General features: G+C 58.6%; 7 protein-coding genes across 7 annotated transcripts; 5 read left to right on the forward strand and 2 right to left on the reverse strand.

Annotated features, from left to right (window-relative positions):
* Positions 1 to 2,030: 2,030 nt before the first annotated feature.
* Positions 2,031 to 3,377, forward strand: SLS55_009141 (uncharacterized protein; the record flags this gene model as incomplete). Its single annotated transcript, XM_066780544.1, has 2 exons — positions 2,031 to 2,090; positions 2,142 to 3,377. The coding sequence occupies 2 exons, from the start codon at positions 2,031 to 2,033 to the stop codon at positions 3,375 to 3,377; spliced, it is 1,296 nt and encodes a 431-aa protein (XP_066629773.1).
* A 686-nt stretch (positions 3,378 to 4,063) lies between these two features.
* On the forward strand, positions 4,064 to 4,822 carry TIM17 (translocase of the inner membrane; the record flags this gene model as incomplete). The annotated part of the gene is made up of 4 exons (XM_066780545.1): positions 4,064 to 4,132; positions 4,206 to 4,221; positions 4,346 to 4,402; positions 4,500 to 4,822. 4 exons carry the CDS (start codon positions 4,064 to 4,066, stop codon positions 4,820 to 4,822), a joined length of 465 nt encoding a protein of 154 aa, XP_066629774.1.
* Positions 4,823 to 8,058: 3,236 nt separating this feature from the next.
* Positions 8,059 to 10,485, reverse strand: SLS55_009143 (uncharacterized protein; the record flags this gene model as incomplete). The annotated part of the gene is made up of 1 exon (XM_066780546.1): positions 8,059 to 10,485. The coding sequence occupies one exon, from the start codon at positions 10,483 to 10,485 to the stop codon at positions 8,059 to 8,061; it is 2,427 nt and encodes an 808-aa protein (XP_066629775.1).
* A 1,902-nt stretch (positions 10,486 to 12,387) lies between these two features.
* On the forward strand, positions 12,388 to 13,962 carry COX15 (Cytochrome c oxidase assembly protein cox15; the record flags this gene model as incomplete). Its single annotated transcript, XM_066780547.1, has 2 exons — positions 12,388 to 12,752; positions 12,807 to 13,962. The coding sequence occupies 2 exons, from the start codon at positions 12,388 to 12,390 to the stop codon at positions 13,960 to 13,962; spliced, it is 1,521 nt and encodes a 506-aa protein (XP_066629776.1).
* Positions 13,963 to 17,415: 3,453 nt separating this feature from the next.
* Positions 17,416 to 18,488, forward strand: SLS55_009145 (uncharacterized protein; the record flags this gene model as incomplete). Its single annotated transcript, XM_066780548.1, has 3 exons — positions 17,416 to 17,423; positions 17,508 to 18,292; positions 18,358 to 18,488. The coding sequence occupies 3 exons, from the start codon at positions 17,416 to 17,418 to the stop codon at positions 18,486 to 18,488; spliced, it is 924 nt and encodes a 307-aa protein (XP_066629777.1).
* Positions 18,489 to 21,095: 2,607 nt separating this feature from the next.
* SLS55_009146 (uncharacterized protein) lies at positions 21,096 to 23,194 on the reverse strand (the record flags this gene model as incomplete). Its single annotated transcript, XM_066780549.1, has 2 exons — positions 21,096 to 23,079; positions 23,130 to 23,194. 2 exons carry the CDS (start codon positions 23,192 to 23,194, stop codon positions 21,096 to 21,098), a joined length of 2,049 nt encoding a protein of 682 aa, XP_066629778.1.
* A 1,029-nt stretch (positions 23,195 to 24,223) lies between these two features.
* On the forward strand, positions 24,224 to 25,789 carry SLS55_009147 (uncharacterized protein; the record flags this gene model as incomplete). Its single annotated transcript, XM_066780550.1, has 3 exons — positions 24,224 to 24,325; positions 24,376 to 24,787; positions 24,840 to 25,789. The coding sequence occupies 3 exons, from the start codon at positions 24,224 to 24,226 to the stop codon at positions 25,787 to 25,789; spliced, it is 1,464 nt and encodes a 487-aa protein (XP_066629779.1).
* Between the last annotated feature and the right edge of the window lie 878 nt (positions 25,790 to 26,667).

Consider the following 26,667-nt stretch of genomic DNA (forward strand, 5'->3'; position numbering starts at 1 on the left):
CGGAAACGCGCTTCGTCCAACCGAGCTGCACCCGGCAAAGTCCAGTGATTCGAGCAGGTCCTGTCTCCACTGCGGTGGCGAGCGGCAGCTTGCGGACGGCTTCTTCCCTCGCGCTCGCCCGGCGGGCCTCTGGCTGTTTGTATACTCGCAGCCATCTCCTTTTCCGGCTGTCGCGATCGCTGACGTATCACACGCCATCATTCCAGCGGTCGCTGTTTCGACTGTCTCGGGGTGAATATTACACGATGACGATATTGCGTCGCGCTATGGCGGCATCTGGGGTCTTGCTCGCTGCTTGATGGTGGCCTGGGGGGTGGCCTGGGAAACGGCCACGATGGCCTTTGCAGCAAGCGCACTGGATGGTCGACCCTGAGCCAGCCATGATCTGCGCAATGAGCTGGTTGACGCCTGCAGGTACACGCGCTGTCCCGACGTTGCCAGCGACGGGGGCAAGACGGGACAGACAAACGCGCTGCGTTGTACAGAGGCGCGAGCAGAAGGCCAACCTCAGGCCTGCGTCATAGTCCGGCCAGCTGAGGCCGAGGTGCCACGGCGATGAGCTGGCGAGCTTCCCCTCACGGCTGCGGCTGGCGGAAGGCCCAAACCGGCACAAATACCTATTGCACAGGCAGAAGCCATGCGGAGGTGATGCGTCGACGAGGGTATTATACTACGCCAGCTCTCCGATTGGCCTTGCACCCCGCGATCCCACGAACCCTGAGAGCTTTTACGGCCCGGCGACGCCTGCTTGGGTGCCGATGCAGCAAAAGGCTGTTCTAGTCGCGCCGAGGATGTTGTACGTGTGCGTAATCTTGGGCGGCGCAACGCGGGGGATGGCGATAGGAGCCTATCGGCGCCGGCGAAGGAGGAGGGAGGTTTGACGTGCGCATCCAGAACTGTCTGAGACATGGAGCAGCAAATGGGAGCGAAGGCAGCTGCGTCCGATATCTCGCGGGCTGCAGAGGCAGGATGCGGCTCTCGCATCCAGACAGGTGACCGTACGCTGAGCAAGCAGCGCCATCCTTGCTAATCAAACAAGAAAATCCGCCTATGGTGTTTGTGCGCGGCGGACCGCCTTCCTCGCGCACCGCACCGGCTGCACGACGCCACGGCTGCGCCGTTGCAAACCGGCTGTCGCACGCCGAACGTGGCTGTGGCGCGTGGCTTGACCAGAGTCTCAGGCCTGCGCCCGACCCAGAGGCTGCGGGCGACTGCAGGGACATGGCTGCTGCAATTTTGCACTCGCGCGGCAAGGAGACCGCGCGCGTTGCGAAACAGAGCTCGAGCGGTGCTGCCACCAGAGCGTGGGTGGTGAGATGCCGCTTATCCCGCAGCTTGGGCGCGAGCAGGGCGGCGCTGCAGACTGACATCAAGCACGAGATCGCACTGCGTCCATCTCATGCAGCGGCTGCGAGGCTGGGACACGTCCAATGTCACAGTGCAGACCGCGACTCCGGCGTCCGGCGTAGGGGGACGCGGCGGCGTGGAGCACGGATGCTAGAGGTAGATCTCCCAAGCGCCGGCCGCAGGCGAGCCCAGTTGGCCGCTGGCGGCGTGCCACGATTTGTTGGCGACTCACACACCGACTGCCCATTCGCACCTTTCTGCCGCCCTTCCCCGGCCCTGGAAGCCTGCACCCTGGCCCGCCGGCGCGCGATAGCCAGGGCCGCATCCACGCCCGGCCCACCCTCTTAACCTGACCCTCGGCGCCTGCTCGCCCTTCCCAGCCGCCATGCAAATCCCGTGAAGTCCCCGGCCTCTGTCTGCGCCCTCAAGTATAGCAGGCCTGTGCCGCTATCCTCCTCAAGCTCGCGCCCCTCCTCCCTCCAGCACTACAAGAACGCCGCGGGTCAGCGTTCGCCTCTGTCTTGGTCCTCCTGCACCTACGGTGGAGTCCACGCGCACAACCCTGCCACCACAAGCTTCTCGCCGGCATCCTTGTTGACCGGCGGCCACGAGCGGAATCCCCTATACCCTTATCGTTTCACCACCTGTACGCCCGAGTTGCACCTGCAGCTCGGCCTGCCACAATGGTCGCTCTCGGTCAGACCATTACCGTCGTCAACAAGTCCGGCAAGGTCGTTAGCACCGTACGTCTCCACCCCCGCGCCTTGCGGCTCGCTCGCTAATGCACCCGCCAGAGCAAGCACCTCGTCAATGTCTTCAAGGAGGCCAAGTCTGCATACAGCCAGCGCAAGGCCGAGATCCAGGCCGTGCGTGATCAGGAGCTAGAGCAGCGCCGCGTCCAGCGCGCCCTGGAGAACTGCCACCTCGACGACGACAACAAGTCCAAGAGCTCGCGCCGCTCCAAGAAGTCGAGCTCCTCCCGCCACAAGTCGCACCACGGCGACAAGCCCCTGCTTGAGCGCGGTTACACAGACAGCTTTTATGCAAACGACCGCGCCGGCAAGCCCGGCTCGTCGCCGCTGAAGAACGAGTACAGCCCGGAAGCCGGCCCCCAGAACCAGCTCACGCGCAGGTACACGGATGGCCCCTTGGGAATCTTCTCTTCCAAGTCGGGCAAACGGTCCAAGGATGACGTCGACATGGATCTTGCCTACGGAGACATGCCTCCCCCGCTTCCCGACCACCGCGGCGAGAACGAAGTGGAGCTCCGCAACCAGATGAACGGCCTGACCCGCATGCTGGACGAGGCGAACTGCCTGCAGTACTCCGTCATGGCCATGATCGACAGCCTGCAGAAGAACCCCGACGCCCTGGCAGCCGTTGCCCTGACCCTCGCGGAGATCAGCAACATTGTTGCTAAACTCGGCCCGGGCGCGGTTACCGCGCTTAAGGGTACCTTCCCGGCTGCGGTTGCCCTGCTGGCCAGCCCGCAGTTCATGATTGCCGCTGGTGTCGGCATCGGTGTTACCATCGTAGCTCTCGGCGGCTACAAGATCATCAAGAAGATCCAGAACAACAACGAGGAGAACGCGATGCTCCAGGCCGGCGGTCCTGTGCGGGCCATCGAGGAGCCTGAGGAGCCGCTCATGCTTGACGAGCTTCAGCCGCCCGAGCTTAGCCGGATTGAGAGGTGGCGCCGCGGAATCGCAGATGTCGCCGCCGAGAGCTTCGGCACGAGTGTTGATGGCGAGTTCGTCACCCCTGGCGCTGCCGACCGCTTCATCAAGGAAGGCGTCCTCGTGGAGGATGACCTGAAGTCTCGCAGGTCTGCGAAGAGCAAGGCGGCTAAGTCGACATACAGCTCCAAGACACACAAGACTGCAAAGACACACAAGACCGACAAGACCGACAAGACACACAAGTCGGCCAAGTCGCACAAGTCTTCGTCGACGATGAAGACGGAGAAGGAGAAGCCCAAGCGCAAAGAGCCCTCGGGCATCCGCATGCTTTTCAAGACGGCAACAGCCTGATACGTTTTCTCTCTGGTGGTTTCCCTGACGGCATTTCAGCGTTCTCGCATACTTGCGTGCTTTAGACATACCTGCATCAGCTGCACCATGGCTTTGTCCATGACATTTCGCACCATTTTCTTTCCTGTTTCTTAAGATACCTCTCAGTGGCATCATGACGACCACTGTTATAACGAAACAATACGTTCGGAAGCGATGGTTGGGTTTCGGCGTTGAGGACCTTGCAGCATCTTGGCTGGCTCTCTCGGATGCATTCTGCCTGGAGTAGGAGTATATACATACATAGGTCTACGAATACGATGCGCATGGCAACATGCTAGCATGAAGAAATCACTTCCGATTCATTCTCTCGGTGGCAGTGGCGGCGAAAAGCTAGACACGGCTTGTGCAAACTACGAGGAAGATGCGGATGCGGAGGATTGCGGGATGGCCGCCGAGGTCACGTGGGCGCCGGGAAGAGCTCCAACTTTTTCGAGCCGGGCGACTGCATCATCACGAAGTCTTGCCATCAATACCCCGACACCGCGACGCTCCACCGACACAACCGGCCACGCCCGTTCCTCCCATTTCTTTGTGCGACCCCCCAGCCCGGTCGCTCATCCCGTTCTTGCGCTCCTCCATCGCGCTCAATCGCAACCGTCGCGGCCCAGCCTTAGACCAACACCAGTCCACGGACCTCAACCGCAATGGACCACTCCAGAGATCCCTGCCCCTGGGTTGCGCTGTCCGACTTTGGTGGTGCATTCTGTATGGGAGTACGTTTGCGCCCGTTCCCCCTCTGCTGTCAAGCCGAAATATCGTCGATGCTAACAAAACTGTCTTCAACAGGCGATAGGCGGCGCAGGTACGACTCGGCATTCCCACTCAATCCTCCACCTCGGTCCACTCAGCTCAAACACATATCCCTGCTTCGACACGTAGCATCGCAAACATGGTTCCACAATCAGGCGGCTGACATGGACAAACAGTGTGGCACGGTGTGAAGGGTTTCCGCAACTCGCCATACGGCGAACGCAGAATCGGCGGTACGTAGCAAACCTCATCCAGCGCAACAACAACAACAACAACGCACACATCCACAAAAACAGAGGTCGGGATACTTACAATCTTTGCCAACAACAGCCATCACGGCCATCAAGGCGCGCGCGCCGATCCTGGGCGGCAACTTCGGCGTGTGGGGCGGGCTCTTCTCGACGTTCGACTGCGCGGTCAAGGGCATCCGCAAGAAGGAGGACCCGTGGAACGCCATCATCGCCGGCTTCTTCACCGGCGGCTCGCTGGCGGTGCGTGGCGGCGCAAAGGCCGTCCGCAACGGCGCCATCGGCTGCGCCATCCTGCTCGCCGTCATCGAGGGCGTCGGCATCGGCTTCCAGCGCATGATGGCGGAGAACACGCGCCTCGACGTGCCGCCGCCGCCGCCGAACCAGCAGCAGCAGCTGGCTTAGGATGCGATGCTCCTCCTCGAGATGGGGTTGTCGTCGGCATGACGGATGGGCGGACGGATCGGGCGAGGAGGTTGTGGACAACGATGATGATGACGACTGGATAGCGGCGGGCGTCTGAAACGGACGGTGAGACTACGACGATGAGTGCTGGTCGAATGGCTGGCGTTGGACATGGGCACGGGCACGCGCACATGCTGCATGCTGCACTGCAGCCTGCATGCAAGATTCAAGATGGCATGAGATGGGCAACGCGGAGGACGCTCTGCATGAAGAAAACGTGGACATGACAGCGGCTATCCGGGTCTCTGGGAAGCGTTTCGACTCCACACCTCCCTTCTCCGGCCTGGTAAGAGAGTTGTGGAGCGGGACTTCCCGATCCGGCCGCCGGCGTACACATGATCGTCTTTTTCTTCTCTTCGCGGCGGCTATCTCGAAAAGACGGGATTTGACGGCTCGGCGCGGTTCCGGCGGCTACCTTTCCCCCCCCAGACGACACCAACCTCTTCCCGGGGACGATCGACGTTGACGTGTCAACGACGCTTGTACCATTTTCCCTTTAAACTCTTTCCTTATTCGGGGGCGCCTTGAGAAACTTCTCCACTTCTTCGCTTTTCTTCCTCGAAACACACAAAAAGGCGCATTCTGAAGAGCGCGCCGTCATCGCGCGTTGATGATCAACCGGGAGCTGTGTTTTTTTGTAGCATCACACACACACACATAGAGACACGCGCATGGGAGGGTTCCTTCACACAACACAGGGTTAACACGGGCGTTTTGATTCATCCAGTGGGGCTTTCTTCTCTGTATAATACGAACGAATCAGCTTTCGCACGATCTCTTTCGAGTTCTCCACCTCGCAAGAACGAACAGTTGCCGAACGCGATGAAACATGCCGAAGTGGAGTCGTTGAAGTTGGCGTGCTTGCCCATCCCGTTCGATCCGCGCGAAACGAGTGGTACGTATCTTCTGACACTACTGCCAGCTGATGTTACAAGACTAGCGCGATGATGACGGTAGTGGAGAGTCCCACCCCGGGCCACCCCCACCCCGATTCTTAGCTCTTTTTTCTTCCTCTCGCGAAGGTGTGGGCTAAGAATAGTTGTTCCTTTGGGAAGAAAAGACAGCGAAGTCGTCGTCGGGCTGCGGCGCTAAACATGGGCACAAAAAAGTCAAGTCACCCTGCCCGATCGGGACGACGCAGATGATGCCTCTTTTTTTCCCATGCAAGCGTCGGAGCTGCTGATTCAAGAGGCCTGTCGAGAGAGTAGAGAGCCAATGACGTGCCAACAACGAAGACCAGGCCGCGAAGCTTGTCGTACTACTGTACATCCATACAGTACCTACGGATGGCTGTTGCTGCGGATACGTATATGCGGGGTCGTGAGTCGGGGTCGTGTGGTGGGTACGTACTTGCAGGACGTAAGTACGTGAGCGGCTGCCCGGTGCACCCGTCGGAGCTAAGAAAAGCTGCTGCTTCTGCTTTGCTGCGAGATAATGCACCCGACCACGCGCACGTGCTGGCGGCGGCGGCCGGCCGGCCAGGTAGCCAGCCAGCCAGCCAGCCAGCCATTCATGGTGGATTCTTTGTGGGGTCTAACACTTGACCAATCGGCGAACGCTCTGGGGTGTCCCTTTTTTTCGTTCCTTCGTCTTTTCCCTTTCACCTGCGGCTAGTGCGCCTAGTTTCGAGAAAAGCTGGGAGGAGGGTATGCAAGCCTTTCTGCCTTTCCCCAGGCCGCCTTACATGGCGCTACTGTGGCAGTGAAGGCAGGCAGCCGCCGAGAGCCCGCTTTTCGTGTTGCCCTGCATAACGCTCTCGTGGTTCCTTCTTCATCCTGCGCCCTTTTTTTGGTTTGTTGTTCTCGTTTTCTGATGGTGTTGTGGTCCTCCTATCGGTCGTTTTTTTCTGCTTTCTCGTACATGATTTGCTCGTCGTCGGTTGGGGCTGGCGGAAGCGCGGGACGGAGAAGGCTGCGCGCATCTCTACTCTCTCATGCCGGATTCAAGCAACGGTGTTCTGACTGGACAAGCCTCCGGGGGTTGAAACCAGACCAATAGCGCGAATCAACCTATAGGGTTTCCTTCCCTCTCCGAAAAAGCAGCGCAGCCGTTCAGAAGATCGACTAGTGGATCAAGGTCGATGTCGGTCATTGGAATGAGAGCGCCGCGCTGAGAACATTCCCTTGCTTCTCGGTGAGCGAAGGAGTGGGATGGCCGCAATGGCACAGAGCCCTCGTGACCGTGGTACAGGGTGACAATGTAGCAGTAGTCAGGTTGGCTGCCAGACAGCACACACACACTCTCTCTCTCACTCAGACATACTGACAGCACCAAGCACCGCCGTCCCTACATTCTCCCACGCAAGCCTCATTCCGCAATGTGGCATGACAGCAACAGCCAAACCCACATCGTCATCACCAACGTACGCCGCGGCTGACCTCCCGTCCTCCCGACTACTGCCTGATCGACCGACGACAGGGCACTGGGCTGACCTGCATGGAAAGCCGTTGTAACCAATTCAAGCAATAAAAAAATCGACGATGATGACGAGGCTTGCAGTTCAATAGTGAGGCTGTAGTAGTACGTAGGTAAGCAAGAAGAGAGAGTACATAGAGAAAAACCCGGGGCGCGGCTGCCCAACCTTACTACTGCAAGCCACGCACACTTGCACGCTACTGCACGCTACTACCACCACCGCTAACTACTGCATACGCGGTCTCATCATCATGCAAGCCACGGAGCTAATAAGTCGGCAACCTCACGATATGTACAGGAGGAAGACGGGGAAATGTCGTCACTGTTCATTGTTTCGTAACCGGGATTTAAGAAAAGGACGCTAAGGAAAACCGGAAAGAAAGCAAATGATGATGTAGAGCCGGACATATGTTCGTGTGTGTGAGAAGCGGATGATCGATCGTAGCATCATGCAAGCCTTCTTCTCTCGCGGCAGCGTAGTCGACTCGAAAAAAAAAAAAAAATCCTGACAAACATCGCAGCAGCAGCAGAAATACCCGAAAAATACAAAACGAAAGAGCAAGAAACCATCGCTAGCAATGTAAAGCTGATGAAAACGCCGCCAACCACCCTCCCCCAAACCAGCCCATCCATCCATCCAACCATCCAGCCACCCAGTCTGCCTATATATGTATGCCGATCTATACCCATCCACCCACGATCCTTCCGATACCTTTCCATCAACGCCCCCGCCAAAACGAAACAAAAAAACACACACAAATCTACAAATTCCCAATAACGACCATAAACCTCAACAGCCCATCCCCCTTCTTACTCCTCCCCCTATCCTTCCACGCCGCCGCCCTGCTTCCCCCCTCGGCCCCCGGTCCCGTCGCCGCCGCCGCGGCGGCATCCACCTCCTCCATCTCCGCACCGTCTCCGGCCAAAACATTGCCGGTCGGATCAGCCGCCGCGGCGCCGGCGGTAGTATTGCCCGCCGAGCCGGAGGCAGCCGCGCCACCACTCGACGACGAGGAAGCGCCGCCAGACGGCGCGTTCGCGGCGACGGTGTCGTCGAGCATGAGGGTGCTGCTCTTCCAGCCCCAGCTCTGGCTGAAGTTGAAGCGGTCGGGCGCGCTCTCGTAGACGGACAGCAGGCGGCCGCCCTTGGAGGGCGAGTAGATCTTGAAGTATGTTTTGATCGTCGGGCGGCCGTCGATGTAGGGCGGGATGGTGATGGCGGCGGCCGAGGAGTCGGGGCGTTTGTCGTGGCCGTGTTTGCTGGAGGTGAAGGAGGAGGATGGGGTGCGGGCGGACGAGGATGGGTGGTAGTAAGGGTTGCCCGGCAGCCGGTGCCGGACGTACTGCGAGTGCGTGAGGTTTTCGGCGTCCGAGTCGTCTTCTTCCTCGCCGTCCGTGTCGGCCGTGGTCCAGGGCGTGCGCATCCATTCGGGCAGCCCGGCCGTGGAGCTGAGGTCTTGCGTTGGCGCCGCCTGCTGGCGACGGGGCCGCTCGCCGGCGCGGGAGGGTCCGCTGGTTGGGGTTGTGATGATCTCGCCATCGCCGCCGCTGCCGGATGTGTTGTCGTCCTCGGGCGAGATGCCCATCATTGCTGTGGCGACCTGCTCGGCTTGACGGCTGCGGCGGGAGCTACGCTCTGTGCCTGTGCCGCCGACAAGGATACGGCGCTCGAGCTCGCCAATGCGAGCAGAGGCCGAGGTCAAGACTTCGCCGGTGTTGGCGCAGTCTTCGGCGGTGTACTCCTTCGCACGGTGGAGATACACACCCAGCTGTGGATTTTTGGATGAACGGACTTTCTGGATGTAGATGTTCCAGAGTGAGCCGGCGTAGAAGACGGTGCGAGAGTAGACACGCTTCTTCTCCTTCAGAAGACGAGGGTTCGGGAACTCGGCCGCGAACCGGAAAGGAGGGAAGTGTGTGTAGGAGATGCCCTTGGGTCTAGAGGTAGGCACACCACCGGAGGATCCTGGACGGAATGGTGTCGGGATGCGATTGGCATCAGGCATGACGGAGAAATCTGTCGCCCATTGGACGTCTTCCGGCTGTAGCGTAGCCGACAAACGGGAAGCATGGCGAGGTGAAGCGCTCGTGGTGGTGACGACGGGTTCAGCGGCGCCGCCCATGACAATGTTGCAGTCTGCGGAGGGTATCCAGAACTTTCGAGGCTTGCCGTTGGCATCCCAGCTGCCGGAATCCATCTCGTCGTCCAACTCGGAGTCGGGGGACGATGGTTCCATTGATGTTTGCTTGCCTTTAGACGAAGCAGAGCTCTTGGACGAGGGCCGGTATGACTGGTCTTGTTCGGCCGGCTTGCTGAGTCCGAGTTCCATGTCCTGCGGGTTCGCCGAGAGCACTTTCTGCCGAAGCTCCATCTGCTGCCACAGAGCATTTGTGATGGCTTTTTCCGAGACTATTGGAAGACCGAATGTATCCCGTGCTGTTCTGATGAATTGCAATTGCTCGAACTCCAGATGGATATAGTGGATTCCTTCTTCGAGAAGTACCAGGAGAGGCTCGATATCGTAATGGGTGTACAAAGACATCCACTTTTGCTGGTCGTCCTTGGGGTTTTCCTGGCGCGACAGGCCGGTGGTGATGGCATTCTGACGATAGACACTGTCGAATCTGACAGCCATCAGACCAAGCATGTCTGGCGCTTTGGTGCTGCGGGATCTTGCAGACTTGATGAGGCCGAATTCGGCAGCGACCTTCTTGAGGCGGCGGTCCAGCAGGCGTTTCGCCAAGACCCATCTCTCCCATTCCCCATGGATATAGAAGCCGTCCCCGCCGACGATCTCCCGGGCGATCTCGCCAGGGATCTCATCCCAGTTCTTCAACTTCATCTCGCAGCCGTCTCTGCACAGCATGGCCTTCGCCGACGCAAGCAACCGCTCGCCGGCTCTCCCATAGTATTGCAGGGTGACCAGCTTGATGAGCGGGCCGAGGTTGTCGGGGTGCATTCTACGCAGGATTGAATCGATACTCGAATCGATCAGGTCCTGCATTTCGAGCCAGCACGCAGTGGCGAACAGCCCTAGGCACTCAATGTCTTCCTCTTCGGAGATGTCGTAGCCGTACAGCCGTTTCAGCGTCAGCTCAAAGGCAGCCTCGGTGATGCAGTGGTCCAATTCTTCCGGATGGAGGGTGACCTCTTCGGCACGACTTTCCCGCCAGGGACCCGAGAGCATGGAACTGAAGTAGGGTGCTTGGTCGAGGACCAATCGATGAAGGCGATACCTTTTGTTGAAAGCCACGATAATGATGTCAGAGTGGCGACCGTCAAGCAAACCTCTGCTGTAGACGTGATGGGACAGTGAGCCGGGGATTAGACCGGCAGCAGCTACTTGACATTAGCGGGCTATCTCAAGATGGATACAGGGCCGGCATACAACTCGATTGCATTCTGCTGTACGGAGTAGACCTTGCCGAGGTAGGCGAGGTGCTGGCAAACAAGCGGCTCAGAGTGGTGAGGTTCTGATAGTCGCTGCGGTCGTTGGATCGCCGAGAGCCGACAGGCGTGGTGGGGTCATCAACATCCTTCTCAATCCTGGCGATGGGAGCGCGGGAGCTGCCCGGCAGCTCCACGTCAAAGCGAGCAGAGCGCCTTGGCGCGGGAGGTGACGAGAGGGGCTGTGGCGGCAGCAGGGGGCGGGACGAGTTGGACGGCGGCGAAGGGGCGGCAGGTCCGGCGGAGAACAGAGAGCCGCGGGGCGAGGGGGTAGTAGTAGGATACAGCTGGGCGGGGATGGCGCTCTGCAAACGCAGGCCGTCTGTTACAGACGACACGGTGGATGAGCCCTCATCGGCTTGTGATGGCTGCCAGGCGCTTGGGTCGAGGTTCAGATGCGAGACCAAGTGATGGAAGTCGGAGGGCCCGCCACCATGTCCATCCATGTCACTGAGGGCAGCTACTAGCCGCCGTGCGGTTTCGGAGGCGACTATGAGCAGCTACGGAGCGACGAGGGCGCAGCGCAAATCATGCGGGCGCGGCGCAGGTACGCGTGGGAGGCGGCGAGCTTTGGTACGGGACGCGCGAGGGTTGCGACAAAGTCATGAACATGTCTGTCGGGTGGAGACGGCCCTGCGCCTGTTCTTTTGTCGCTACGGGGCGCTGATCCTGATTGTCGGCCAGTGCGACGCTGACGTTGGGCTCGTGGACACTGGCCCCGCAGTCTGCGCCGCGAGTCCCTGCAGCCGCGGATAGTCGTGGCCGCGGGCGAAGCGGCGTCAGGCCCGAGCGGTGGCGCAAAGCTGCTAGAGGCGGCGAGAGGGCTGCGAGAAGCAAAAGGAGTAGCACGGCAGAGCAGAGGTGCGGTTAAGCTGGAAGCAGCGGAGCGTGCGCACGCGACGGGCGAGCTGGCGCGCCGTTGATGTTAGGCGGCCGCAAGTGTGCAAGGAAGCCGCGGCCCCACCACGCAAATCCGCCGCCCTGGTCATCCTTAATCATCACAAGGGAACCACGGCAGCCGCACGAGCTTGCTCGCATTCTTTGAATGCTACCTCCCGTTTTGCGCGCAGCTGCAGGCCGTCTCATCTGCAAAAGGAAACATGCACGTCATATGCCGGTAATGTTTCCAGATTGGTGCGACCCGAAATCTGCCCTCGCCCGGCACGTGGAGGCTGTCTCTGCGTTGGTGGGGGCAGTGCTCGTGGGGGGTGTCAGGCGCAAGTCCCCGCGACCTCGTCATTGCGCGTACGGCATATTGATGCGCATGTACCTGTCCCTTGCGCTGGCAATCTATGTCTTGGTCGGGTGGCGTTGATCTCCAGCCAGTCTTGGCAGGCGGGTGGTTCTACGCACCAGCACCTATTCTCGGAAGCAAGACGTAGCTATAGTGAAAGCAATCACCTATAAGCCTATAACCTTGAATCGTGTGTATAAAGTACCGTGCAAGCCGGGAACGAGGTGTCCGAAGATCCGAGGCTCCCAGCTAGGTAGAAGCTTGGGCGATTTGCAATGCGGGGCGCTGATTGGCCGGAGCTGACCCGCGCCGGAGGTTGCACGGCTTCCGACCGGTCGAACCACCACAGCTTCAAGTGACTTTTCTGGCCCTGCAACACCCTCCCTCAGCCTCCACGGCGTTCACGCCATGGCTTCGATCTTCCAGGCCTTCCCCGCCTTGAGGCGCGCTGCTCCGCGCCTCTCGCGCGAGTTCTTCACCTGCAGGGCCTGCGTCAATCCCGCAAAGTCTGCCGTCCCGCCGCCGCTCCGCTCCCACTTCCGCCAGGGCCCTGTCCTCCGCGCCGTACGATGGCAATCCACCGCGAAGAGTGCCCAGTCACCGCTCGGGGCCCTCAGCGAGTCCATTGGCACCAAGTCTGGGAAGAAACTGGCCAAGAAGAGTAGTTTTCCCAAGACCAACGATAAGAGTGTGGCATACTGGTTACTCGGCAGCGCGGCCAGCGTGTTTGGCATTGTTGTCTTTGGTGGCTTGACTCGTCTCACCGAGTCTGGGTACGCATTTGCCTGCATAATATATCGCCTGTTTCCCGTCTAACAGCCTCTCAGCCTTAGCATCACCGAATGGCGTCCTGTTACCGGCTCTCTCCCTCCCATGTCCCAAGAAGACTGGGAGTCGGAATTCTCAAAGTACCGTGCCTCTCCCGAATTCCACCTGCTCAACTCGCGCATGACCCTCGAGGAGTTCAAGAAGATCTATTGGATGGAATGGGGCCACCGCCTGTGGGGCCGCGTTATTGGCGTGACCTTCCTGCTGCCCACCATATATTTCATTGCTCGGCGAAAGGTCACAAAGTCCATGGCCTGGAAACTCACTGGCATCTGCGGCATGATCGGCTTCCAGGGCGTCATCGGCTGGTGGATGGTCGCTAGCGGCCTGAAGGATGACCTCTTTGCCCCCGGCAGCCACCCGCGCGTGTCCCAGTATCGTCTGACTGCCCACTTGGGTGCTGCCTTCGTTGTCTACTGCTCCATGCTCCTGACCGGTTTCTCCATCCTCCGCGAACGCCGCTGGCTTGCTGATCCCGTTGCCGCAGAGAAGGCTATCACGGCGCTGCAGCATCCGATCCTCCGCCCATTCAGGCGCTACGTGACTGCTCTTACTGGTCTTGTCTTCGTCACTGCCATGTCCGGTGCGCTCGTCGCCGGCCTTGACGCTGGACTCATCTACAACGAATTCCCTTGGATGGGCCTCGGCATCACTCCGCCGAAGAAGGAGCTTTTCGACCCCTGGTACAGCCACACCCCCGACAACTCAGATCTCTGGTGGCGCAACATACTCGAGAACCCGTCCCTCGTCCAGCTCGACCACCGCATCCTGGCCACCACCACCTTCACCTCCGTCATCGCGCTCTTCGCCTACACCCGCTTCCCCAAGCTGCGTCGCGCCCTCCCTCGCAATGTGAAGAAGGGCATGACCGGCGTCACCCACATGGCTTGGATGCAGGTTGCTCTCGGTATCTGTACTCTGATTTACATGGTGCCCACCCACCTGGCAGCCACCCACCAGGCCGGCGCCCTCGCTCTGCTCACCACCACCGTGCTGCTGTGGAGCAGGATGAGAGTGCCCGGTAAGCTAGAGCGCATGGTCCGGGGCAGGGCCGCGCGCGTCCCCAAAGCGGCCAGGCCGCGTTCGCCCGTCTCTCCCGACCTACAGAGCAAACCCATCGGCGGTACCCCTGGCACCATTGATCGCAAGACGTGATTTGTCTACCGTTTGGAAAAGCCACCACGATTTGATGATTTCGTAGACGCTCTCATACGCAGTCTCGTAAGATAGAGGCCCGTTGTTTTATATATATATCTCTGCTCTTTTTGAGTTGTTGTAAGAGTAGGATGGCGCGTATAGCGCGGCCAAATTCGCATTGATCGCCTTTTAGGGCCGTTTTCCGTACTTGAACCTGAGATACCTGGTTGGTTGCTTCGCTCCTCTACACTGGTTGGCTGACTGCTGCTCCGACATCGTAGCCTGTGCGGATGCTCTCAGCAAAAAAACCATGTTGCACGAGTAGTGTTGTGGTGTTGACTTGTGTTATCATGCTGTTAAGTTTGGGTTTCGGTCTCTACCACGTTTTGAAAGAACCGGCCTTATCACATTGGTATCGGAAAGGGACGAACTTCAACAACCGAGCGATTTACAACTACGTCTGGTATCATGATGCCGCTTCTTGTATGCAGGAAGTACCGGTCCGCGACGTATCAACGAGGGAACGGACAGATATACTCAAATTACACTCAAAGCTCTGGTCTTCGCCGGTATGGGGGTAGAGTCAAAAAAACCACAAGAAGGAAATGTCGAGCATCAGGAAAGCGGGAGGAAAGCAATGCAAGCGACCCCTTTACACATCATAAAAAATATTAGCTTAACAAGGCGCCATAGAAAAGGAAACCTTCCAGAAGCTATCGACTCAGCTCAAACAAAAGGGAGTCGTTCGCAGTACTCCACCGTCGGACCGCTGAGATGCTTCACCGTGCATTATCCCATGAACATACGCTTCCCCCACCAGCTTACATCCCTGTCGTGTTCTCCTCAGGGTAAAGGGCACAGCAGCACCACTCAGAACGCAGACCACGTCACGATCCCGCATGCACGCCGGCCCGATACCGATACAGCCACGCTCCGTCACGAGAAACCGGGCGCCGGCAGAAGCTGCCGTACAGCGCTTCCGTATACCGATGAACATCGCCTTCCGCACGACATCCACGTTTCGCGCCGGAGAAGAAAATCCGCTACCGCAGGCGAATTCCCGATTTCGGGCGCGGAAGTTCTTGCGCACGAATGCCGCGAAAGTCCGCCATGTGAGACGAGTCGTCCTCCTCCTGGATGGAGTTGCCCCCCGTCAAGTCTTTTTGCCCGCGGTGAGCGTCCAGCCGAAGGCGGAGACGAGATCACCCGACCCGCCCCTCGGGTACGACTGCAGCGGTGGCGGCCATGTCGGTCCACAGAGCCTGGATCCGCGAGTGTGAGGAGGCGAGGATGCGCCGTTCTGGCATCGGGTCGGACAGGCGGGAAACCGTGTCCGTGGACGACCAAGTGCTGGTCTTGCAGCCTCGGCGGCGTTTGTGAAAGACGACGTGAGGCCGAGAAGCTGATTGTTGGGGAATCGGCGGACGCGGTGATGCGTGTGTGGTGCTGGTCCCATTGGGGCACGGTGCCCAGGATTTGGTGGTGTCGCTGAGGTGTGGGCCTTGTTGGACGGCCGAGAGCAGGGCCAGAGGCGCTTGGGATTCGTCGATTACTTTCCTGGCAAAAGTCTTCGTATACGGCGCCGTGCGGCTTTTCGTAGGTCGTCTACATGTAGAAGTCGCCGGCGTCGGGATCCGCGTCGGTGGTGGAAATCCCCAAGAGCGCGAAGATGCGGTCGACGCTCTTCGTGGCCTTGAATCGCTGGGTCAGCATCAGGAGGCGGAGCAGGGAGACTGGCGCCGCGCCGGTGTCCGGCGACATGGAATACGTGAGACTGGCGTTGTAGACGCCCGGCCATGGAGAAGTGCTGCAGTATCTCGTACCCGGTGCCTCGGATCCAACCGGCCGTGAATCCCAAATGCTTCCAGGGAACTCGGGCGCCGCCCCACATGACTTGGGCGTCCCGGGCGAGGATGACTTCTTGGAAGCACCAGAGCCGCCAGAACCATGGTTGGATGAATAACGTAGAGAACTCGTGCCAGATGCTTGACGGTTGGAGGCCGCCATTGAAATCTTCATGGGAGACACTGCGCGCAGATTCAGAGTTGCCGTGGAGCTCGTTGAAGACCTTGGTGGCGAATGCAAAAACGCGTTCGGCAGACTCGGCTTCGTCGTGACCAAGCCAAATCAGGACTTGATCGGCTTTTCCAAAGATGACACGCATCAGCGGAACCTGCACGTTCTTCTCCCCGTCATCTTTTTGATTGATGCAGATTGCGTCTGCCCAAAGTAGTTGTGGTGAGGCGGAGTGGCATCTGATATGGCGAAGGGCATCCAACAGGTTTCGAGGAATTTGTAGAGGCTTCCCTTGGCAGCTGATGGTAGCTTTGTCCGCTGCTGCGCCCCAAACGTAGGAGATTGCGGTGTAGGGTGCAGTGGCGTCGATAGTGGTGTGCTCAAGTTCGCACTCCAGCCGATCTGTTGGGTGTCCTGGTAAGAGTCTGATGAGACGTATCGCCCTCTGGCCAGACAGTTCTTCATACTGAAAGTTTGAAGCCCCATGGTGGGAAAGATTGATGTTGGCTCGTTGGAACTGTTTAGACGGACCGAGTTCTTGGATCGTTTGCGGGTACTCATTCTCCATAGTTCTCCTGAGTTTTGAAGGGTGATATTCTTGCTCAACCTCACATTCCAATTGCCGCTTCCCAGACGTCCAGAAACCATCTCTCGGGAGGGTTTCGGGAGAGAAGTCCGGTGCCCAGGTGTCCTCAATAGTTTGCGGCGCAGGCACCAAATCTTCATCCCAGAAACCAGCTCTTAGAAAACTTTGTCCAAAAAAAGCAGGTGCCCAGGTATCGCCTTGAGATTGAGGCAGATTTGGCTCAAAGTCTCGTTTCTGGTCACGAGGCATTCTGCTGATTGCCACTAGTGCGATACTGAAGCAAATATTCTACTAGTAGGCTAGAACTTGTTTGTCATGAGATGAGTGACGGGTACAGTGGGTGTGGAAAAAAATAAGTACGCACGCACGTGCACGGACTTTAATCCTTAATAAGCTGCATGATACAGGATCAGTAGGACCTAACGAACTCTTAGGGTTGGGGATGGCACTGTATAAGTGGCTGACTATGCGTTGGTACGGCTCCAAGAATCAAACACCCACCGCATGGGTTACGCCTGCCGATGAGACTACGTAATAGTGGAAAACCAAGCCGAACATAGGCAAATTTCCACTGGGTTGCAGGCAAATAAGCCAGCAATCAGCATCCAGGTCTATAAAAGGCCAGTAGATAGCATGAATACAATCTCTGCGATCATTTCAACTATAATTTGTAAATTACTATAGCATGATATTGATACTGTTCGTTTAACCCTTGGGTACTGGCCAGTTTTTAACTTAAACTATGTCTATAACTACTTAAAGCGCAAGCCTTCTCTTATCCAATCAATGAACAAGCATTCACCAGCAAGTCGGTATAACACGTTGTGCTGCTATCACCTCGTGTGCCATATGACTAAGTGAAGCTGCCGATGTCGCCGTCAGTTACTGGACACGACGTCCTATAAAGTTCGCCTTCCTTCTTTCCCAGACACCATCCCACCGACACTAACAATCGCTCCAGAGTCATCATGAGCGGCCACCCTGACGGAAACGCTGGATCACCACCCGCAACCCCGTCGAAGCGTCCACTCGACGACGAATCCCACGATATCCCACCCGTCCTGAAGAAAGTCAAGGCCGCGGGAGATTGCATCAACCCGGATTCCGAGCCCACGCTCATCGGCAACAACCGCAAGTTCTTCAATAGCTTCAAGCGCCTGCCCCCGGAGCTGAGAAACCAGATCTACGACATCATCCTCGCGCCGATTCGTCCCCGCGTCGGGTCTTCCAGCAACAAGGAACTTGTACACATCAACAGGACCCTCTATTGCCACTGCCTGTCCGAGGGCTGGAACCACATCGACTCCAGCTGCCAATCCAATCCCTCCTGCATAATCCGCACCATCAGCCTCCGCCACGTCCCGAGCGTGCGCGCCGAGTTCATGGCCCGTCTGTGGGGTGCTCTCAACATCGGCTTCATCAGCTCTCGCCCAAGAGGCCGACGCCGCCACCGCGTCTTCACTTTCCTCCAGCCCGCCGGCTTTGCCGTCATCACGTACGAGCTCGACCGCTACGACCTCCACGAGACTTGTGCGCCCTTCTCGGACACCTTCCTGGACTTCGTCCGCGCGCTGGAGCAGATGGCGTTCAACGGCACGGTGGGTCTCGACGGCTGGCGCGCCGAGGTCGAGCTGGCGCGCTGCTACATCGACCGCACGCACGGATACTTGAGGCGCGGCAACAGCCTCGAGAAGGCGCACGAGCTCTGCGGCCGCGACGGCGTGTGGTGTCTGACGGAGAAGACCTGTGAGTTGTTCTCCTACTACGACCTTGCACACGCTGGCTGTGGCTGACATCCACCGCTTTCTCAGATCGCAGCATCCAGTACCGCATGTTGCTCAAGATGAACCTCGGAGACTACGCGGAGTTTGATAACCGTAGGGTCTTCGACATGCGCGTGGACTTCCGGCCCGGGGCGAGGGTCGCCGGCATTCCGGAGTAAGGCTTCTGCTTTGCATTTCTCTCCTTCGCGGCGGCATGGGGGCGTGCAGGTGCTGACGCGAATTTGCAGGTAACTTGGCGACGTTGACTTCACGAGGAATGCGGAACCTTGCCGATCCGTTTGACAACGGGCCTTGGTGCTGGCACAAGCTGGTCTACTAGAGCGCGTGGCTGGACATGTCGATGCGCTTCCCTAAGCAAAAGTTGTCCGCTGACCGCCTCGATGAGTTTTCGGACCTCATGGAGACCTATTTGAACGCCAGGAGCGAGCTCCGCAGATGAGATCGGTTGTGTTCAGTGAAGTGCAAGCTTGGGGTTTCATGAGCTTAGTCATTGCTACCACTGAAGTATACGTATGCAATGGTACTGCAAGATGCAGAGATACAAATTAATGATATTGCACGAAAGGGGCAACGTCGATCGCGAGCTGTTGAGTCTTTGGCACGCAAGCGAGCGAAGGAAGTCTTGATGCCATAAACAAAAAGGGAAAGATTCGGCTACATAGCTTAAGCCCTATAGAGAACTACACTTTCAATATCTATAGAACGACGAAGCGATGTTGGCTGCACAGTGCACGACTCAACAATTGGAAGCGATCCCGTATTCGGATCCTTCTCTCGAACTCCAACTTGTGAGATGTCGACGAGCGGAAGTAGCTGCATCCTTTCGCCCGGGCAGTGACTAAGCGACACAGCTACAAACGAGATGTGGATCTCCGGGCAGCTCTACTATACGTCACGGCGCACAAGGCGGCCATCCGCACGCGAGGCGAATGGAACAAGAGGACAGAACCCAACTCCTGGAGACGAAGAAGCACTTCCCAACTCGGATAGATATCGATTTTCCGCCTGTGCCCCAACAGCCGTGCACATCTTAAGTTGCTTGAGTAAGTCGAGTCTCTTTTGATCCGCCCGCAGCTCGCTTGTCGCCCTACCCGAACCCCGCGGCACAGCAGCAGGCAGGGAGCATTCGCATCCCCTTTCGCTCGCACCGCCCGCTCCCCCCCCACAGTCGATACTTCGCCTCCCTTTTTTTTTCTTGTTCTGACCGGTGCGGTGCGGCGGAGCTAAGTCCTATATGCTTACCTCCGGACTTTTGACTTTCGCCGCTACCATCCCCCTCGGGCGAGTACGTACACTATCGATCTTTGCGTTTCCAGATCCTACTTACTCATGCTGCCGCTTTGGGAACCAACCCGAGGTCGCGGCGGGCTGGACTTTTTTTACTGGATCCACTCATCCACGAAAGAGGATCGATTCCAGAAAAGGATCTGCAGCGTTCGTTCGTATATGTATCCACTTCCCGAACATCCCGGTCCCTGTCGACCAGGAACACACACGCATCTCATCCCAATCCCAACTTACTCAGTCAAAACGCGCCACACGAAAGTCCCAAGTTGCGGTCAACGTCGGGTCGGGGGCAAAGTAAAAAAGAAGCAAGTGTAAAAAAACACGCCCAAAGCTTGATCGACTCCGCCACACACGTACGGGGCATAACCACCCAAGCCATATTCCGTTTGCCCATCGCAACTCAGCGTCCTCAAAACGGGGAAACAATTGCCGCCGCGCGTTGTGTTGCTCTCCCCCCTCCCCCCCAACAATCATTCCTCGATATACCAAAGATTTCCCCCCCTCCCCCAGAGACACGTCACTCCAAGCCCTTCTCTCCTTCTGCATGTACATACCATCCTCATTAGATAGCGATGACCCACCCCCTCCAACACCGAGTCAAGCGCGTCACGGCTGCGGGAGATTGTCGATGCATACGCACACACACTTGACTCGAGGAGACCCACTCCCTACCTGACTCGCCCGCGCCGCTCCTTTCCAACATGACATGCGTTCTTCTGACCGTCACCACCACGAGTCGTTCGTCTTGAAGGCTGGAACGTCAGAAGTGTGAAGATCTGCTGTTCTTCTGGGTCCTCGCGTGTAGCAGGTTTGATCGGAGGAGGATCCCCTGCTTAGGTGGTGATCCTGATACGCGCTGATTTTCTGAGGGGGTTGGATGGAAGTGAGTGAGTGGGGCGATTTGCGGCGATGATTGTAAATGCTGATGAGGACGGAGGAGTGGAGGAGAGGAGAGAGAGGAAGAGGCCGCACGAGCGAAGGAGGGGTTGTCTGTTTCGGCGTGCGTGCGTGCGTGCGTATGACTCGTTGTGTCATGCAAAGTCGTAGAGGGTGTTGTGGGATGGGCAGAAGGGAAAGAGGTCGGGGATACAGAGGCCAGAAATGCAAAGACAGGCACGACGGGTGTTTGTGTTGTTGGTGTTGTTGTTGTTCTTGTTAATTTTCCACGAGGTTTGCGCAAACACTTCCAAATACAAGTGCATGGTTACAGGCGGCTGAGTCTCTCTTCTTTTCTCCCCACTGTTCCGTTTAGGAGTCACGTTCTCCAGCAGTATTCAAAATGATATTTCCATGTTCACCGGCTGTGATTAGGATTAAGACTCAACTAGTTAAGACAAAATATTTACAACAAACGCTTTCAAAGACCAGCCAGCTCCCAAGCTCGCCACCAACGGTTTCAATCGTCCCGCATCCAGCATCCAGCATCCAGCATCCCGCGTGTTCGCACGTCTTCCTCAAGCCTCATCTTACCATCCCATCTACGAAGACTTCTTAGCATCCGCAATGATGACATCCGACGCCTTCTCGGAGATCATGTAGATGGGCACGGCAATGTACGTGCCGGGAATCTTGGGGAAGCTCGAGGCATCGACGACACGCAGACCGTCCACGCCGCGGACCTTGAAGTCGCCGTCGAGGACGGCCTTCTCGTCGTCATCGGCGCCGATGGGGCAGGTGCACGAGGCGTGGTGGCCCCAGGCCTCGTACTTGGCGAACTCCTTCCACTCCTCGTCCGTCTGCACCTGGTCGCCGGGCCAGACCTCGGTGAACTTGCCGTCGAGAGGGATGAGGTCCTGGAAGACCTGGCGGCCGTACTTCATGCCCTCGACCAGCGCATCCAGGTCCTCGTCGCCGCCGACGGCGAAGTTGCGCATGTTGATCTCGGGCATGGCCTGCGGGTCGGCGGAGCGGAGGGTGACGGTTCCGGCGTTGTTGCGCGAGTGCGCCTTGAGCGTGAGCCAGGTCCAGTGGTTGCTGCCGGCGGTGGCGTTGCTGAAGAAGTCGGGGTAGTAGCCGTTGAAGTAGGCGGGCCAGCCGGCGATGAACAGGTCGGCGTTGTTGTGCTCGGTGTTGGACGCGCGCTTGGTGATGGCCAGCGCGACACCGTTGGTAGCATACACGCCCTTCTCGATCGGGAGGTTCTCCCACTTCTCCAGACACGGGTCGCTGTCGCCCTCGAGGAAGGTGCACTCCTTGACGAGCGAGATCTTGGTGGGGACCTCGCCGACGACGGGAATCTCGTAGCGGTCCTGCAGGTTGGTGCCGACGCCGGGAAGCTCCTTGACAACGTCAATGCCAAACTGCTCGAGTTCATCACGGGGGCCGACACCGGAGAGCTTGAGGATCTGGGGGGTGTTGAAAGTGCCGGCGGAGAGGATGACCTCGCGGGTGGCCGAGACGGAGCCCTTGGTGCCCTTGTTGCCGGCAGCCGAACCCTCCTGGCGGCGCGGGTCGGCATCGTAGAGGGAGGTGCCAGTGAGGAACTCGACGCCGGACGCCTTGGGGTTCGTGCCGGAGGTGTCGAAGTTGACCTTGGTGACGAGCGTGTTGATCTGGACGTCCAGCTTGTACATATCGCTGCCGTCGTCGTTCTTGGCGTTGAGCACCTCGTGCAGCAGGTCGACCGGGCCGGCACGCTTGTACTCGGGGATCTTCATGGCCAAAGGCACCTGCCACATGCCCTCGTCCGAGTCGCGGCTGGGCCCGTCGTTGTTGGGGTCGCGCAGCAGCGTCTCGGCCAGGCCGGTGACGGTGGTGATAACCGACTCGAGCAGAGTCTGGCCCATGCCGGCAGCGGCGGCCAGGACCAGGGAGATGACCTTCAGGTCCTGGGCGATCAGGGTGAGCTCGGTGAGGGAGGTCTCGAGCCAGCCGGTGAAGCCGTGGCCGGAGATGGCGTTGGGCAGGTAGCGCGACTTCTCCAGGCGCTGGAAGTATTTGCGCATGTTGTCGGGCGCCCAGGTCGAGTCCCCGGTAATGTTCTGGATGTACTGCCAGTCACTCTCGTGCGGGTAGATGGTGATCAGGGCATTGTGGGCAGAGCAACCGCCCAGGGAGCCGACACGCGGGTAGAGGATACCGAGAGGCTCGGCACCCTCGGGCGGGTTGGGGCCGGTGTAGCGGGTGCCGTTTTGGAGGGTGTAAGTGAGCTTGGTGTCCCTCTTCTGCTCCTCCTCGTCCTCGAAATGCTTGACGAAGTAGTCCCACCTCATGGGCTCCCACTCGGCAGCAACCGAGTGCAACGCGGGCACGTTATACTGGGTGCTGTTGGTCTCGTCGCCACCGGCCTCGAGAAGGAGGACGCTGTGGCCGGCCATGGCGAGCCTGGCGGCAAGGGGAGCGCCGCCGGGGCCGGAGCCGACAATGACATACTCGTAGTCCTCGAGCGTCGTCTCAGAGGTCGAGTTGTCGAGGGCACGCTTCACATTCGCGCCGCGGAAGGGCGTGTGCTCGGCGCCATTGCTGTGGCCAATGTCAGCAATCAATAATTCAACGTAGTCAGTCCGGCTTACATGATGCGCGCGGAGGCGAAGGAGCTCAGTAGAGACAGGACAGTGAAGGCTTTCATCACAATCATTTTGACAGTATTAAGGCAATAGCCTGGGACCCTTCTAATGAACGAATGACAGAGGGTGAGAGATAGAGATGGGTGGTAGTCCCCGGTAAGCGAAAGAGTGACTTGGAGCTGTGGTGAGCCAAGACAGGACTCCCAATTGGACTTTTATACGGGCTGCGAGCACCGGATGGTGGAACCATGGCGAGCCGCGCCGCGAGGGGCAGCCGTTGGTGATTGGGATCATCGGCGGCGCTGTCGTAAGGTGCAGATGCGTGTGCGGTGAAGCCACTCGGGTGGCTGCGTGGATCTGCAATTACGGCGCCAGATCGGTATAGGCGTGCGCCCCACCGGCGGCAGGCTGGAGATAAGGGAGGCCGGACGAGATGCCGTTTGCGACGGGCGGGCTGCTCGTGCTGCGGGGAGCAGTGGCCGTTGTGGCGCTCATTTTGGCTGTGGGGAGCGTGCATGCGCACGGACGCGCCGTTGCAACGGCCAGGCAGGCGCACTAGAGCAAGTCGGCTCGGGTTGCTTTGCCCCGGCACCGCACCTAAACACCCCAACAAGGCCGGCCGGCCACGACTCGCTCTCATTGCACCCCGTCGACGGCTCATTCGGACCGGCACCACTCACCATGTGCGCATCCAGGCACCGCCTGCTCTCTGCTCGCCCTGTTTCCAACGCTCCCGCACATCCCCCCCGCCGAGAACCCGCGGCATATTCACCAGCCGTCTGGAAGCGGCCCCGTCTCCCCACCCATGGGAGCCTTTACGAATCCCGCCCATCTCTTGCCCTGTTGTTCGTCGCCCTTGGGTCATCATGAACTGGCGTGATGACTCGGAAATATCGTCGGCAACCTCCCTGCCCTTATCAGACCCCGTTTCTCCTGGCTTGTCCTGTGCTGCAAATTTCGAGAGCGCTCTCTGAAGACTGCGTTATAATCCCTCGGCGAACCGGACGAGAGGCACACCACCAGGCCGCTGCATTCCTTCCCTTTTCTGCACCCCCGCTTCCTTCGCTTCGCAAAACGGGACTCCACCAACCGCCGCCATCATGAGACTATGGACCGTGTTGGCCCTGTTGGCCACCTTCTTTGCTTCGGTGCACGCCCAGTCGGCTCTGCTGAAGCTAGCAAGTCAGATGCCCGAGTGCTCTGTAAGTTCGACTCGCTCCGGACATGGACGTCTTTTCTGATCCGCTCGCAGTTGACATGCTTCACCAAAGAGCTTCCCAAGTCGAGCTGTGCCACGAACCTTACCTCGGCCTGCATGTGCAGCAATGATGAGTTGAATGCGGCCGTGCAGGTCTGTGCCATGAAGGCATGCACCGTCGCCGAACTTCTGGGTAAGCACAACTCTGCTGCAGTCCTCTCATCTTTCCTGACCCAGAGAACAGAAACGAAGAATGTGTCGTCGAATGGCTGCGGTGTCCCCATCCGTGACAACGGTTCCACCTTCACTGTCATCGGCATCACCGGCATGGTCATCGCAGGCATCGCCTATCTGCTGAGAATGGCAGCCAGTATCGGCAAGGGCGGTCGCCAGATCTCGTGGGACGACGCTACCATGGGTCTGGTTGTGATACTTGCTCTTCCTCCCGCCGTCTTCGCCCCGATCCGTAAGTTTCTCGGAATGCAATGAAGCGGAGACTGTGTACTGACAGCATGCAGTTGTTGAAAATGGAATGGGCAAGGACATGTGGACGTTGCATCCCCACCAAATCACCAACGTGCTCAAGTACTACTACTTCGGAGAGATCTTCTACGTCGTCGCCCTGGGTATCTCCAAGATCTCAATCCTGTTCTTCTACCTTCGCGTGTTTCCGGCCAAGGAGTTCCGCAGCATCATCTACGTCGTCATGGCCTTCTCTGTTGCCTACACCATAGTTTTCGGTATTGTCACCGCTTTGCAATGCCAGCCGGTCAGCTACGCATGGAACCAGTGGGATGGCCTCCACGAGGGACACTGCAACAACATTCACCTCCAGAGCTGGGTTGCGGCGGCTGTCAACATTTGTTTAGACACGGTTGTCATGATCCTTCCGCTCAAGCACCTGGCCAACCTCAACATGGACTTGAAGAAGAAGCTCATGGTCATGGCCATGTTCTCGGTCGGTATCTTCGTCGTCTTCACCTCGGCCATTCGTCTCTACTCGCTCGTCCACTTTGCCAATTCGCAAAACATCACTTGGGACTACATGGAGGCGGGCTACTGGAGTTTGATCGAAGTCTACGTCTCGATCCTCTGCGGATGCATGCCTGCGCACCGCTTCGTCTTCGCCAAGGCCTGGCCCAAGATCAAGTCCACCATGGGTGGAACCAAGAAGTCGACGAACGCGAGCTCCAACTTCTCCAGGACCACGGACACGACGGCGACGACCAAGACGGGCACGGTGTCGATGAAGCCCAAGAACGGAGACGAGGGAGACTTCGTCCCGCTGGTGGATGTCGAGACCAACAGCGCCCGCGCCATCTCGGCCAACGAGTCGTCGCACGAGCAGAAGTCGCAGTGGATCATGCAGACGAGCACGGTGCAGGTGACGACGGCCGAAGGGCAGCTGGCCCCCCGGCCGGACAGCTGGACGACGGGCCAGAGCCCAACGAGCAAGGAGCACGTGTGAGGGTAACAAAAAGTTTGGAACGGATAGGGTGTTTTGCTCTTCTGGATAGTCGGGATTGGGCTTAGCGTTGTTGTAATTGTTCTTGGATACCCTTCTACGCACCTCGTTCGGACTTGGGCCGGTCTTCTTCGCACTTCTCATCACTTCCCCAAGACGCAAATGATAGTCTTTGCAATGATACCACTTCTTCTCTCTCGTGCTCATCACCATCGGCCCACTTTCACCGCCACTGAACGTGCAGAGTTCAGGCGGGCAGTCATAACGCGTGGAACGCCACAATGCCTGCATAAAGCCGGTAATCGAGCATCACATTAGCCTCATCGCGGAAAGACTCGACAATCTAGAGTTTGCCGGGCGCGCATTCCAGAAAGAGGGGGTATAACGGCCATCGTAAGAAGCACAGAGGCTGGGGCACGGAGACTTTTGACCTTCGTGACTCGAGAACGGGGCGCGATCTCCGAGGACACACGCGCCAGAGGAGGCGGAGCGGGAGAAAGTTGAGGCCGTGTTGGGCGGGATGCGTCAGTGGGCGCGGTCTCGAAGACGGCCACTGGCACCTGCACTCCCCTTTTGGGACGAGGGTAGCCGTAGCGGCGGAGAGCACCGTGCAGCTCCCTCCCTCTTTTGGCTGGGCCGCGTGCACCTGCCCTGGCGTGCCCCGACGTGCCGTGCGCCTGCCCTGGCGGTTCCTGGCCTAGGCCCGACTCGGCTAGCCCCGCGCGAGCCTTGTTCGCACCGCAGCGCTCTCTCCCCGCCCAACTCCCAACGCCGCCCATCCCTTCCCAACTCTCCGCACGGCGGTGACTCGCGAAATCTCCGACTAATTCCCACTGGCTCAACCTTCGCCAGGTCTGCTCGGCATCCGGGCAGAGGGCAGG

Source organism: Diplodia seriata, assembly GCF_021436955.1.
Source record: "Diplodia seriata strain FDS-637 chromosome Unknown scaffold_9, whole genome shotgun sequence".
Taxonomy (NCBI): domain Eukaryota; kingdom Fungi; phylum Ascomycota; class Dothideomycetes; order Botryosphaeriales; family Botryosphaeriaceae; genus Diplodia; species Diplodia seriata.